The sequence below is a fragment of the Anser cygnoides genome, chromosome 6, assembly GCF_040182565.1.
Source record: "Anser cygnoides isolate HZ-2024a breed goose chromosome 6, Taihu_goose_T2T_genome, whole genome shotgun sequence".
Lineage (NCBI taxonomy): Eukaryota > Metazoa > Chordata > Aves > Anseriformes > Anatidae > Anser > Anser cygnoides.
In genome coordinates this window covers 10,746,546-10,760,117 of record NC_089878.1, presented here as the reverse complement: position 1 = coordinate 10,760,117, position 13,572 = coordinate 10,746,546, and the positions used below count along the sequence as shown (strand labels likewise).

Here is a 13,572-nt window from a genome sequence, read left to right as displayed (position 1 = left end):
AAGTTAACAGCAAGAAAAGCCCTGTAAGTAAAATGGTCAATTAAAATAGCTTTAGCTCATAACTTGCCCACTTATGAGACTTTTCTAAAAAGGGAACAAGTCTGAGCTCCTGATTTTCTCCTGCTGCTTAAATTTCTGCCTTCAAGATGCATTAACATTCCTCCCACTTCAGTCTTGAGTTTCATTACTAACAGCCTGACTCCGATCTTCGTTTGTGTTTGCGAGGTGGTTTGATGCTTAAAAGTGCTGTGAAGATACTAAGTTATTTTGCTGCTTTAAAAGAAAACGCAAGATAATTAGGGCAGGCCACAAAGGATGTGCTTTTGACAGTAGCTCCTTGAATGAGCACTGCTGATTGCTCAGCCATGCTCACTGACGTTTGTCATTTTGCGGCATGCAAAACAGAAAACAGACTCTGTAGTAATTCCCTGAAGAATGCGACTCAAATAAGCACGCTAACCCTAACCTACCCAACCGTCTGGGAGATCCCGTTAACTCTATACCTTCCTCCGGTTTTCTTCATGTACAAGCTACCCAAGCTCACCTTCCCCTGCCAGGTCATTACCACGTCTCAGCTGCCAGTTTGGGGCTCCAAGCGGAGCAGGACCACCTGGGTTCTAGGCAGCCATCTCCTTATTTCGTCTGGCTTTTGATCCAATAAGGTACCGGTGCAGAAATAAGAGTGGAGGCAAATGGTGCCATAAGGGCATTTTTTCCAATGGCGGAACAATTGCTTCGATGACACGAGGGAGAGAACAAGTGCTTCAGACAGCAGCAAAAGGCAGCAGAACCTGCCTCAGGAACACGCAGTTTGCACACGCTATGGCAATAAAATCTATTTTTTAGCCATTTTCTCTGCTATACCTCCCCTCATCGTGCACTGCAAAGAGCCGTACCATAAAGGAAACGAAATTTCTTGAGTACAAGTTAAAGTAACACTTTTTACGTGAAATTAACAGTCATCTTTGTCAAAATTTTCTGAAAGCCAATTTTCATTTGAAACTCAGCCACCAGAATGATTTTGTGACATTAAATACTAAGAAAGGTTATTGTGGGACGTGGAGAACAAAGGAGCTGAAGTATTTCTGCTTGATGTTATTTGCTTATTCAAACCCAAAGAAGCTTCTTTTATTGTCCGTTCACGACCAGCCACATTCCAAATGACTGCATAAAACAAAGCGCCCAGCAACACTGTCAGTAAAATAAGGCCAGACTGCAGAAGGCACTTCCAAGGTTAAACACGTTCAACTGGTATCTGCATGGTAACTTTGGGAAACTGTCTTGGGGTAGGATTCCCTATGAAGTGCAGTTACAGAATTCAGGCTTTAACGTTGATCAGAACAAGAAATGTAAACGTAAAACATGAATTTAAAACAATCAGCACACCTTCACCAGGTTTTTCGTGGAAGGATGCAGCTTCTAACTGCAGATAAGCAAACTCAGAACCCAAAGGTGTGAGCCAGCAAGCACCAGTTCACTGTGCAGACTACCAAACCTGGCTGCCACATGCTTCCTACGCAGCCCTGAGCAGCGAAAACTGCGAGAAAGCATCAGATACTCCCTGGCACCAGCAGCTGCGCTGAGCCCAGCTCTCGTTCTGCAACTGGAAAGCCACAGAGATATTTGCGAAGCGCTCCCTTCAGAACCATGTGTGTGAGCAGGATTCCTGTAAGTAATTCGGCAGTGCAACGCCAGAGACACTTGCAGGTGGGAGGAGGAGAACTGGCTCTGCCTTCTAACTGTCAAGATTCATGCAACACTGTTTAGACACTACAAAAATAATTGCCTCCAGACAAGGGTTTTTTTTCCCTCTTGAGCCAGAAAAATTCCAGGAAAACCACTTAGCAGCTCCTCTGCTAACCCAGAGAAAACAGAGTTAGCATTCTCTAAAGAAAAAAAAAACAAAAACAAAAAAACCTTCTCTATAATAAAGGTAATTAGAAAGCTACAAAGATTTTCTTGTACGTGTCGTGCTCTGCATTGACAGGGCTGTGCTAAGTTGCAGCCGATCACAAGATTCTGTACCTGAAAATAGATGTTTACTTCGCTCAGGCTACAACTGCAGAGACTTCAGCTGTGCAGCTATATTTAGAGCAACAAAATGTTAATTAAGATCATCTCATTCCTGGGATCATTTCAGCAATGAAGCTAGCACAGAACCCATGCATTGCACTCCAGGGCTGCCTCCCGACTGCAACATCTTGCTGCACAGCAGTTAACAAACAAATAAAATGATTATGTATTTAGACACCTTAACATTGGTACGAAGAAGCCATCATTGCTTCATATTCAAGACATCCCTGACTTGTGCTCTGATGAATTCATGAATTCAGCTCATTTCCAAAACATAGCAAGGAAGTATTCACAAACGGAAGGACAATGACTTGGTGCAAACAGACTAACACTCACCGACTAAGCGTGAATACACCTCCTACATACAGCGAGGGGTTACAAGTTTGACAATAGCACCTGCATTTATTTTTCATTATACAGACTAGGGCAGTCTTACTCATTTTTCCATCCCCAAAAGGGGTCACATGAATTAATATGTTAAAAGATAACCCAGGATTCCTACTGCCAAGGAAGTGCTCGTTGATTTGGGGTAATAAGAAGCAACAGTGACATCTAGTGTTTATTCAATACCAAGATACTGATTACCAAAACTATTCCTATAACTCTACTAAACGTAAACCATTAATTGCAGAAGGTAGGACATCACAACGACCACCATACTGCACACAAGTTCTGTTGTCAATAAACAACTACAGAAAAATCTACCAGAATTAGCTGGCAAGGAGACACTGATCCCCGCACACCTAACTCACGTGTGCCATGTACAGCACGTATCCGCGTTCTCATTTGAATTGTTGTGGAGTCTCAAAGGTAACAGACAAAAAGTGTTCCTGAAGTTTAGAGAGATGCAAATCCCATGCAAATTCACCCACAGAACACAAGCACAGCTTTCTACTCTCAAACAGCCATGAGCTAACTCCATAAATTCTGATTGCTATTAAGAAACTCACCTGGAAGTGATGAATTCTGAAAAGGTAGTTCTGAGGCTTTGTTTTATTGAACAACCTGCCTGCAGAAGCTCTGCAGCATCCTTAAGTCATATTAAAAGACCTAATTTCCACATACTCGGACATTCAAACATGAAGAGACTCCTAATTGTTATGCATCTTCAGACACGCATTGATTTGAAGTTTTCCTGAAGTGCTACACCTGTGATCTACCTTTTCAGCTCTACAGAACTAAGTAATCCGTAGAAAATAATAAATCTGCAACATAACAGGGCTGTAAAACATTCATTTCTCTAGAAATAGCCCACATTTTTTCCTCAGCTAATAAAATGACTTGAAATTGGCTCAGAAAAAAAAAATGGTTTTGATCAAAATTAGCAACTAAGGCCTGAATACTTACTGAACCTGCCTGATTTTAATGGCATTTTTATTACCAACTAGTACTCAAAATCCAGCCCAATTTTTCCATTGCCCCTATAAAATAATCACTGCATTACAGCCAGTCTTTCCTTAATTAGAAAGTTTATTGTATTTTTTAAGCAGTCTTTGCGTTATGTTCCCTAACCACCAACACACACAGAAACAAAAGCAACTTTTTTTTTTTTTTTTTTTTTTTAAGAAAATTACCTGGGATTACAGTTAGCTGAAAGTAATGAAGCTTGTTTGGGTCAGGAAAATTCACTTTACATGTACCTGTGAAGCAAAAGAGCAATTTGCATCAGACAAGCGTATCTCCATTGGTGGGAAAACAAATATATCATCTTTCACATCCTCCAAATTCACACCCTGATTAATCCCTGCATTCCAGTCACCTGATTTCCTCCACTTTTTCTTCAAGTGCCTCTCCTCCGTACAGTTGGAGCTCACCTGCAGTACTTGAACCTCACTTCTCTGAGCTGTTAGGGAGTTTATTTCCTTTCAGTAAACCACGTTGTCTCATGGACTTGAAAACACCAAAAGAATTATCTTCTGCCCAGATGCTAGAAGTCAGCATACAGAAGCAGCATTTCTTCCTTACAATTCTTTAGCAGTAACCTGTACATCTTAACATTTGATAGATAATACACTGCAGTTCCCAAGAGGTCTTGCAACCACAGCCCCATGCTAGCAAAGTATTTATATTTATTTTTATTTATGGTGCTCCTACTAGTTTTTATTTATACTACGAGGTGTGCTGAGATACAAGCTTTCCTGACAGCTCCATCCCAAGTCAGACGACACATAGAACAAAGTTGTTCCTCACCCCAGCTGGGGGCCACTATCAGCCTACTTTACTACACCCAAGGCAAGGTTCAGATTCCTAACAGGCAGTCAGATCCTTGCCCTATCCCTTCAAAAATTAGCTCTTCGAAAGTAAATTAGTTTTTCAGGGTTTTGCACCAAAATAAAAAAAAAGGGGGGGGGGGGGGGGGGAAGAGTCTACATTTCATTAGTGCTTTTTATAATGAATTTCATTAATGAAATGTTCTGTTAAAAAGGACTTAATTAGCAAACTAACACTGCATTGGCAATGTGCACATTTTAATTCATGAGACAACATTTCTTCCTACCAAGGCTTCGCAATCAGCCAGGAACTGTTTGAATTTGATGACCTGACCGCTCCAGACAGCATGATTCCAGAGCGACTGCAGCTACTGCACTGTTCAAAAGTTAGCAGGTGACTGGAAATCAAACAGATACTGCAGGCATATGCAGCATCCAAGACTGCCTCAAAATGTGTGTGTACAACTACTGCATATTTGTGCTTTTTTATGTTATCAGCAAGAACACGCATTGAGAGCAAAAGTTCCGAAGGTTCAGAACAAACCCTGTGTTCTTACTCTCAGACTAGAGGAATTTAAGGACAATAATGAGAATGAAGAACAAGTGAAAAAAGAAGCGAAAACATCCATCTGCGAGGTTGTGTGGGGGCTGTTAGGAAACTAGTCAGTAGTTTCAGTTCAACAGATGCAAATTCGGAGCATAACAGCCCTTTGTTTGCTTTTGATGGCACAAAGTAGTTGCCTCTCATGCACAGAGCTGGCCTTTTGGGATTATGGCACAGACAAGATGTCAAGCTGGCAGAAGACAGGTATATCCATGGATACATTATTACCCATATTATGCAGCCGTTAGCTTCTGAATCTATCAAGCTGGCTGTCTTATTTTCCTTAGTCAAGAAAATAAATAGCAGCTAAGCTACAGATCCTATTTGCCTGCAGAAATAAGTAGAAGCTTATGCAAACCCTAGTAATGCATTCAGTGTAATAGCTACAAACCCCAATACACATTTTTCAACAGTTTATTATCACATAGAGGAGTCTAAGCAATACGTTAAAAGCTAAAACTACTGTGTGAGATGTCTGTAATTGCCTCAAAGAAAGAAGAGCAGACAGAAAGGAAGAGATAAATAATGCTCCTTCACGCCATCCCTTTTTGCTGCTTCTCGTCTGTGTTTTTCCCCCCTCAATTTCTCCCATCAGGCAGTCTGCACACTGAGAAGTCTGATTTTTGAGACCTGACAGCTGATTTAAAGGCATGCAAATAGAAGAGGCTCAGCAGAAGCAGCACTCAGAGGTCTAACCTGGAGGGGAAAAAAAACAGCCAAAGCTTTTCTCCGATGGAGAAGACTGGAAACATCACGGGTTACCTGCCAGCGTAATCAGAGGGCACATTCACTGCTTTTCTTTGGAAGATAAGCATATGGGCAGGACAGCGTGACTGCACGGCACGGCAGCACCCTGCACGTGAGCTCGCAGGCTGCAGCAAGCAGCTCACACCTCGCTCTCTGCAGGGGAAGCATCCTGGACTCCTCTGAAATAAGAGCACGCGCCAGGGGAAGTTGCATAGAGCCAGTGATGTGCCCTCAAAGTGCCCCCAAGCCTGGTAAGTTGTTAGCTCCCAAGCTCCTTTTTTAGGAATCTTGTTAATTTTGGTCATTATTTTTCATTATTATGTCCACTTAAATAGCACACCAGGTTAGAGCGTGCATAATAAATACTATAATAAACAAAAAAGCAGCAGGCTGACAGCACATTTCCTGAGAAGTTACCTATTTGCTCGGCCTCTAAATCAGCATTTAGAGTTTTTTAAATGAAGAGAGGAGAAACAGCAGCGAGTGTACTCTTCAGCTCCAGGTAACTTTGTGGGTTTCGTGACAAGGAAGCTCCCACTCCCCCAGCAGTCAGGTTCTGTAACGTAACCAGACGATCAATAGGATCCCCTTCCAAAGGACACCAGCAAGGGTCCACGACTCCAACAAAGATAACCTGGGCTGCAGAGTTTTGCACAGCTTGCCCTCCAGTTAATGAATACATCATTAGCGCTCAGACTTCAGTCAAAACAATCAGATCAACGGTCCTTTTGCCCTTAAAACACGTGCCATTAAATGCTGTACTTACAAGGTAAATTAGCTTCAAGTTCTGCAACCTCTGTTGAAAGAAAAAAAAACATACTGTTATTTATGCAAGCATAAAACCATACTCGAAGCCCAAATTGGCAGATCTAATTTAAACCACGCTGTAAATCAAATTTCACTTAAAATATAATTAAGCCTCGCTGGAGAATTACCTTGAAATTTCTCTTTAAGCCACGCAATTTATTACTAAAACTGCTCCTCTGCCCCACAGAGGAAGCAAGCGCACCCTGGTGCGATGAGAGGGTCCAGCTGCGCCAAGAGCAGAGCGCCAGGCATCTGCTGCACAGAGCACTGGCATTTCAAAAGCTGGCATCGTCCAAGCCTCCCAGCTTGTCTACGTAAGGCACGGAAATACCAAAAGCCCAAACCCTGCAGGCTGCAAGCCACAGGGGCAGACACACCTCGAGAAGCAGGGTGCCAGCCCGATGATGGAAACGAGCACAGGAGGGGCACAGCCTGCTGGAGCAGCATCTCCCTGGAAAAAACCTGCTCACGTCCTGCACCACCGACAGCTACAGACTGCCTCGGGCGACACATCACCTTTTGGGGGACGCCTCCAAGCAGGGTGCCACAGCCTTTATTCCTAAACCCCTCTCTCTCCATGCTGCCCTCTTTGGAAGACCTGCTGCTTCTTCCCTCTTCTTTACTTTACACCGAAGTCTAACTTTCAACTGCTTGTACATTTTACAGAATTATGATTAAGATGCAGGAAGCTACCTCACCCTTTTACTTTTCAAGTTCTAGGAAACCTAATCAAGTGTACATCTGCATTTCCTGTACGTTTTCTTTTCCCGGCTTGATTTCTCACTTCACTTTCTAGCCTGCACAGACACCAACTATTAATTTGGGCTAACAACGTGTACGAGATCTGAACACCAACTCCTGAAAATGTACATCTAAAGAAAATTATAATTAAGATTAAGATATGGGGAGGTGGTTTTTTTTGGCACAGAATCCAAACTGATCTCAAAACAATTAACAGCTCACTAACTCCCCAGCACTCTTCTTGTATCTGTGCTTCCCAAACCTGGCTGGACACTGCAGCAAGCACGATGCTTATTTGACTTGTGTTTCACGCTTCTACATCAAAAAAATCACCATTGCATTCTTTAAAATCCCAGTCTCCACTGAAAAAAAAGGACAAAAGGCCCACAATTCATGTACTGCCCACAACATCTGCGTACAGGAGAGCAGGATGGAAGAACGCTGAACATTTGGGGCAATCTGAAACAACCTACCAGCACTGACGGTGACCAACCACTGCAGTAGCCCAAGGAACATGTATTTGCAGTGCCCTGCGTGCACTTGCTGGAAGCAGTAACTCACTGTCTCCCCACCGTCTTTCCTCCCCGGCACAGACAGGTTGCAGCTCGGACACTGAAGAACTGAAGGGTTTCCTGTGTACACCCCTCTAACGCCAACGTGGAATGGTTTAACAGCTCCAGAGGCTACACCAAAAGGCTAAAAGGCTAAAAAGGCAGGGGCTGAACTCCAGCCCACCACAGGCTATGGAAGAGCTGACTGCACACCGCTGATGTCCCCGAAACAGCTTGAGGAACTTTGCAGAACGGGAGAAAGCTCAGCACAAGCAGCCGGAGCTATTTATAAACGATTTCACAAACAATAATTCTCCCTAGCCACGGCAATTCTCGGGCCAGAAATAGGAACACACACTGACATGTGTGCAGGCATATGCTTTACGACAGACCCACGTGCAGGTTATATCCAGTAAGGCACAAACTGTCGTTGAGTTGCTCTGCTCCCCGTCCCCAGCTCCGCTTGGGGACAAATACACAGTGCTTTGTTTACTCGCCCCGCCACGACTCAAACATATGCTTCCCGCCGCACTTTAAGTGCACCGAGTGTTGCTTCCTCGACTGAAGTTAGCCTTCTCATCCACAACAGCACTTATTTCTCCTGGTTTTGTCCCCAGCTCCCCTCTCCCGTTTAGCGCACATCTTTAAGGCTGCTAGAGAAGAAGATAAATACCTTGGAGCTCTAACAAAAACTCGATTCCCTAAGCATTGCTCCTAGTAGGAAAATGCTGTTTGTCCCCTAATTCTCACCCGTCTTACAGCTTTCCATGCCTAGCTCCTCTGACCTGTGCAGCGGTACGGATCAGGGTGAGAAGTCAAACCACCTGCCTGACGCCAACAGGTTCTCGATGAAGTAAGATTTCTTCTTACTCTTTCTTCTCCATTTCATTCCAGATGTTTGTTCTAAAACAAGCCACTACCAAATCCCACGTTTAGCTTCTATGTATTCTGTTATTGAACTCGCCAGCCTGACACCTGTAACTACAATGAGCCGCTGGGGTTAGAACCCTCTCTGCAAGACATCGCTTCATGTGCACTGAAAACCAGAGGTGTAAAAGTGAAGGGATACACTGCCCCAGGCTTCCCCTTGTCAGTGAAGCCCTAGAGGAAATAATTCAAAGTGAATGGTTCTTTTTCCTTCTCTCTCCCTCCTCAAATTAACTTGAACCCTTCTCGTGCCTTTTTGGTTCTACAGTACCCATCACAGGTACACTGCAAGCATTTTATTGTGACCTGGTGGCTTCCCCTTCAAGAAATACGTCGCTCATTTATCAAGGAGTTTTCCGTTGTTTTCTCCCAAAATAAGGGATGTCTCTCTGGGGGACATAAAAGCATCATTGAAAAGGAAATACTTTTGTGAGTAAGTCACACAACGTGCAGAAGTTAAAGCAGAATTTTCTAAACAACTCCTCCCGTAACCTCAGGGGTGTTAATGAAGCGTTTTTTTTGTTTTAATTCTCAAAAGTACAATTTTATTCTCACCTCTCTATTTTCCCCGCCTACTATAGTGACAAGGGATAGCACTGTACCTGAAGGTTTGAAAAAAGCCAATTTATGGATTCTCCTAATTTTTATTTACAGTGCACATCTACCTTATTTTTTAAGACCAGTTTCCCACTTGGTTTCTTTCAGGCTCACACACTTAACACACCTGACATTTTCAGGTTGCCTAAATCTAGTTGCAAACCCAGGCGTGCTGAAGACCAAGGAATAAACCACGCTAACTCGCTTTCTTAGAAATTAAGTTAGCTCAAGCTGTCACTTGCAATCAAACTAAGCAGCAGCGGTGATATAAAACCAGATGCTGTTTAGATGCAAAGCAACAAAAAAAAGTAGTTCGAGTGACAGCCTTTGTGATCAGTAAGCACGCACGAGGCTGCTGCTGACATGCTGGCATGCCCTTTGTTTTTGATTCAATTTAGTAGCCGTGTTGATTAGATAATATTAAACTCACATAATACCTGGGCTTGTCTGCAGCTCCTTTCTGAACGTTCTGCCTTTCAAGGCCAGCATTTGTGGTGTTCCCCACCACAGAGGCACATGCCCCACTAACCTCCCAAACGTGCTCTGCTATTTGCAGGGCTGACCAGCGGAGGACAGCCTGCTTCCAAACCACGACTTTATCACCCCAGGGAAAAAGCAGCTGCAAGGGAAGATCCGGCTATCTCAGAACTACTTCCCTTCACAAAACTTCAGGGACAGAGATTTTCCTTCTGGACCATGCCCATGGCATAACCCAACACCACAGCACGCTGAGCCACTGTCGATACTTGAATAAGTAACCTTACAGGACAGGTAAGCACTCAAAGGGACAGCTTGTAACAAATAACAAAGGGCACCAGCATTTCAGGAGCAACTTTTTCACAGAATTGGGATTAAAAGTCTGTTTCACTTGCATCCAGCACCAAATCGAGGACAGCACTTGGTAAAATTCAGCTGATAGCTCACGTACTTCCACTTTCAGTAAAAATATTTCTAGTTTTCCTCCTCTATCACAGCATGCAATCATACCCACGTTATCCCTTTTTCCCTGTTCTAAGGCTGTATCAGTTAACAGGCACGTGCAGTTGGCCACACTTAGTTTTTAAGTGTGAAAGCACTGCCTACATTTATCAGCAGTTGAGGTCAAGGCCATCTAAGGCCTACTCCAAATGCCACCGATCTGTTTACCAGCTCGTGTACACGACACATCGAGCACCGCAGGGTTATCAGCGTGACAAATGCATCCTTCAAAGGGATCCTGCAACGCTTTCCCAGACCGTGCTGTCAGCACAAACAAGGCTGTCCTTACCTCCAGATAAAAGGTCCTGGCTGTGTCTGGGTGATATCCCTAGTAAAGCTGGCCTAGACACCTGCCTGCAGGGCTGATGAGACACTTGCCAGCTTTCCACGGACTAGGAAGAGGAAAGCATCTCTCCACAGGTCATTGTTATCAAGAAGGCAGCTATCAGACCTAAGTCCACGCTGCCAGCTCCCGGAGCGAGGCGGGATTTAGGGTGCTGCGCCAAAATCACCCTCAGCTAAGCTTCCAAGACAGCCCACCGCGTGTGAACTGCTGCGTGAGTGCCGTGCAGACCTGGTGCCTGCTGCTCTCGTGTTGACTCAGAAGCTATGGCCCAACGTGAGGCCAAAAAGGATCCAGGAATGCTGTGGAAAAAGCACAGCAATCGCTCAGCTTTCCAGTGCCCCTGACCACAGCCCCTTGTTCTTCCAGGTCAGAGGTTTCGCGCCGATGCTAAGCTCAGCACAAAAGCTGGGGCAAACAAGGACAGCACACCCGGGGCCTTTTCTTTTCTCATCTCGCCTTCCACCAGAATTGCTTTTCCTTTTCATAGGAGAGACTGGTTTTTAATTCACAGCTGCCAGGAGACAGAGCTTGGCCTTTCACCCTTTCTGGAACTGACATCTGATACCTGCAGCCCACCCAAACCTCACCAACAGCCTCTCCTTACCACTACTCTTCCAGGCTCCCACCAACTTCCTTGCAAATCTATCACAGCCACCTGAAGTTGTGCTTACAACAGGCTATTTCAGTTCCATACCACACAATTGTGAAAGGAACCGCGCTGGTCCAGATACGACACCAAACTGGAAGTCTAAAGCAAACTTTTCACAGGAGTTACATCAGAATTTAAAGTGAATTGAAACTCCTTGTCCTCGCAGCAATGCAGAGAGAGAAAATTTGGACATCCTGTTCCTACAGTCTACTTGATGCAGCTTCCAGTGCTCTGAGGAAGCAGAGTTGCAGTGAAAGCCTGCTCCAGCATACAGTTATCCAACAGAACCTACCCTCGCCACAAAAAGCCTTAAGTAACGCTGCAGCTCAGCGACAGCGTTCAAGCAAATACATCAGTGATGATCTCAAGTCGATCTGAAACAAGACCAGGAAACGTGAACGTCTCAATAGACCGCTCTGAGTCACCGTGACAGCAATACATTCACTAGTGAGCAGTTAGGTCCACAGCAATTGCAAAGAGCCAGCACCAGGTTGTTAAACATAAGATTATCTGTACTTCGGCAAAACTGAAGAGCTGTCCTCAATTTTACTACAAAGAGCATAATTCAGTCTCACAACTACCTCATTTACCCACAACTGCCAGCCAAACAAGTTCTTTTTACCCCAATGCAGAGACAGCTACAAACAGAAACAACCTACAGAAACAACCTACAGAAACAACCTACAGAAACAACCTACAGAAACAACCTACAGAAACAACCTACAGAAACAACCTACAGAAACAACCTACAGAAACAACCTACAGAAACAACCTACAGAAACAACCTACAGAAACAACCTACAGAAACAACCTACAGAAACAACCTACAGAAACAACCTACAGAAACAACCTACAGAAACAACCTACAGAAACAACTACAGAAACAACCTACAGAAACAACCTACAGAAACAACCTACAGAAACAACCTACAGAAACAACCTACAGAAACAACCTACAGAAACAACCTACAGAAACAACCTACAGAAACAACCTACAGAAACAACCTACAGAAACAACCTACAGAAACAACCTACAGAAACAACCTACAGAAACAACCTACAGAAACAACCTACAGAAACAACCTACAGAAACAACCTACAGAAACAACCTACAGAAACAACCTGGTTCTACAAAAAGTAGCTGTTTTTTCTCCATTCTCTAATTCTTACCCAACTTCCAGACTCCAGGCCTAAGAAAAATCTTTCTGTGTAGGTTTTTTTTTTTTAAATACTTTTTAAAGTTTATTGACTTTATCTTATTATACCATTAACGACTACCAGAACACTGGTGCTAGTTTAATGATTTATTTTCCTCTCACAGACAGTTGTTATGGTTTTTCCTCAAAAAATACCTTCCTGTCAAGTAAAATCTGATACACTCCTCCTATATATCTAATAACACTTATCGGCCGACATTTTATCATAATAATTTGACACTGTACAGTTCCCAATGATGGATTAATTTTTCAACAGAGTAAGGGGAAAGCTTTTTATGCTGTGCATTACCCAAAGAAAATCACTGTCCTGCAGCCAGGGTGCTGTTGGAGGTTTGATGTATGCCCATACATACCCCGCACTCGAAATCATGAAACAAGTCGCTAACAGCTTTAAAAATACTTCAGAAAATCATTTTACCCCAGTGTTGGAGACCTGTAAGCTGTAAACCCACAACATCTCAGTGTAAGTTCCCTTCACCTTTAACAAGCAATTTGTCTCGAACAGACACCCTCCGAGTCGAGTCAGAAGCTGGACTGGATGTACGGGGTCCTCTGACACCATCATCCCGCTTCAGCTTGCTTGCCAGAGTTAGCATTACTGCTGCCTTCAGTCTAGAACAGAAATAAGAACAAAGTTGATTAGCAAAACTCAAAGAACTAAGGAAAAAAAAATACAAAAATAGGCTACAGTCAGCCCCACGTTCTGCAACTACGATCATATTCTCAGCACTCAAAGAAAGACCAAAATGTACGCAGTTAATGGCTGCTTTTAGAGACGTGGATGGAGTAGAGCGTTTGAAGAATGAGGGTTTGTTTCAGACATGAATGCTGAGGGAGTTGCAGTACGTGAGGCCAAGAGGAAGTTCAGTTTTGCCAGAGAAAGGTCAGGCTTTCATCATTGTTTACAATCTCGTTTCGCTGCACCATCTCCACAGCACACCCCAGCTTCACATCAGCCCTTCTGAAGAATTATGGAGAGAATCCAAAGAATTACAGAGAGAATCCCCCCGCTGTGACATCCTCACCCATGTCCCTCGCAACAACGTTTTTTGGCTGGCCCAAGAGGAGAGGAACGGGGCGGGGGGGGGGGGTTCCTGGAACTACTCCGCAGCGCTGGGAAGCGAG

General features: G+C 43.9%; 1 protein-coding gene across 3 annotated transcripts in view; it reads right to left on the bottom strand.

The window, feature by feature from the left end:
- Positions 1 to 13,572, bottom strand: part of UBE2F (ubiquitin conjugating enzyme E2 F (putative)) — a 67,002-nt gene that overhangs the window by 51,828 nt on the left and 1,602 nt on the right. For all 3 annotated transcript variants that reach the window (XM_066999804.1, XM_066999805.1, XM_066999803.1), the window contains exons 2-4: positions 12,926 to 13,059; positions 6,401 to 6,430; positions 3,648 to 3,713 (exon numbers count right to left, since the gene is read on the bottom strand). In XM_066999804.1, the coding sequence (XP_066855905.1) occupies positions 3,648 to 3,713; positions 6,401 to 6,430; positions 12,926 to 13,043 (214 nt within the window). In that variant the 5' untranslated portion in view covers positions 13,044 to 13,059. The remainder of the gene's footprint in view (positions 1 to 3,647; positions 3,714 to 6,400; positions 6,431 to 12,925; positions 13,060 to 13,572) is intronic.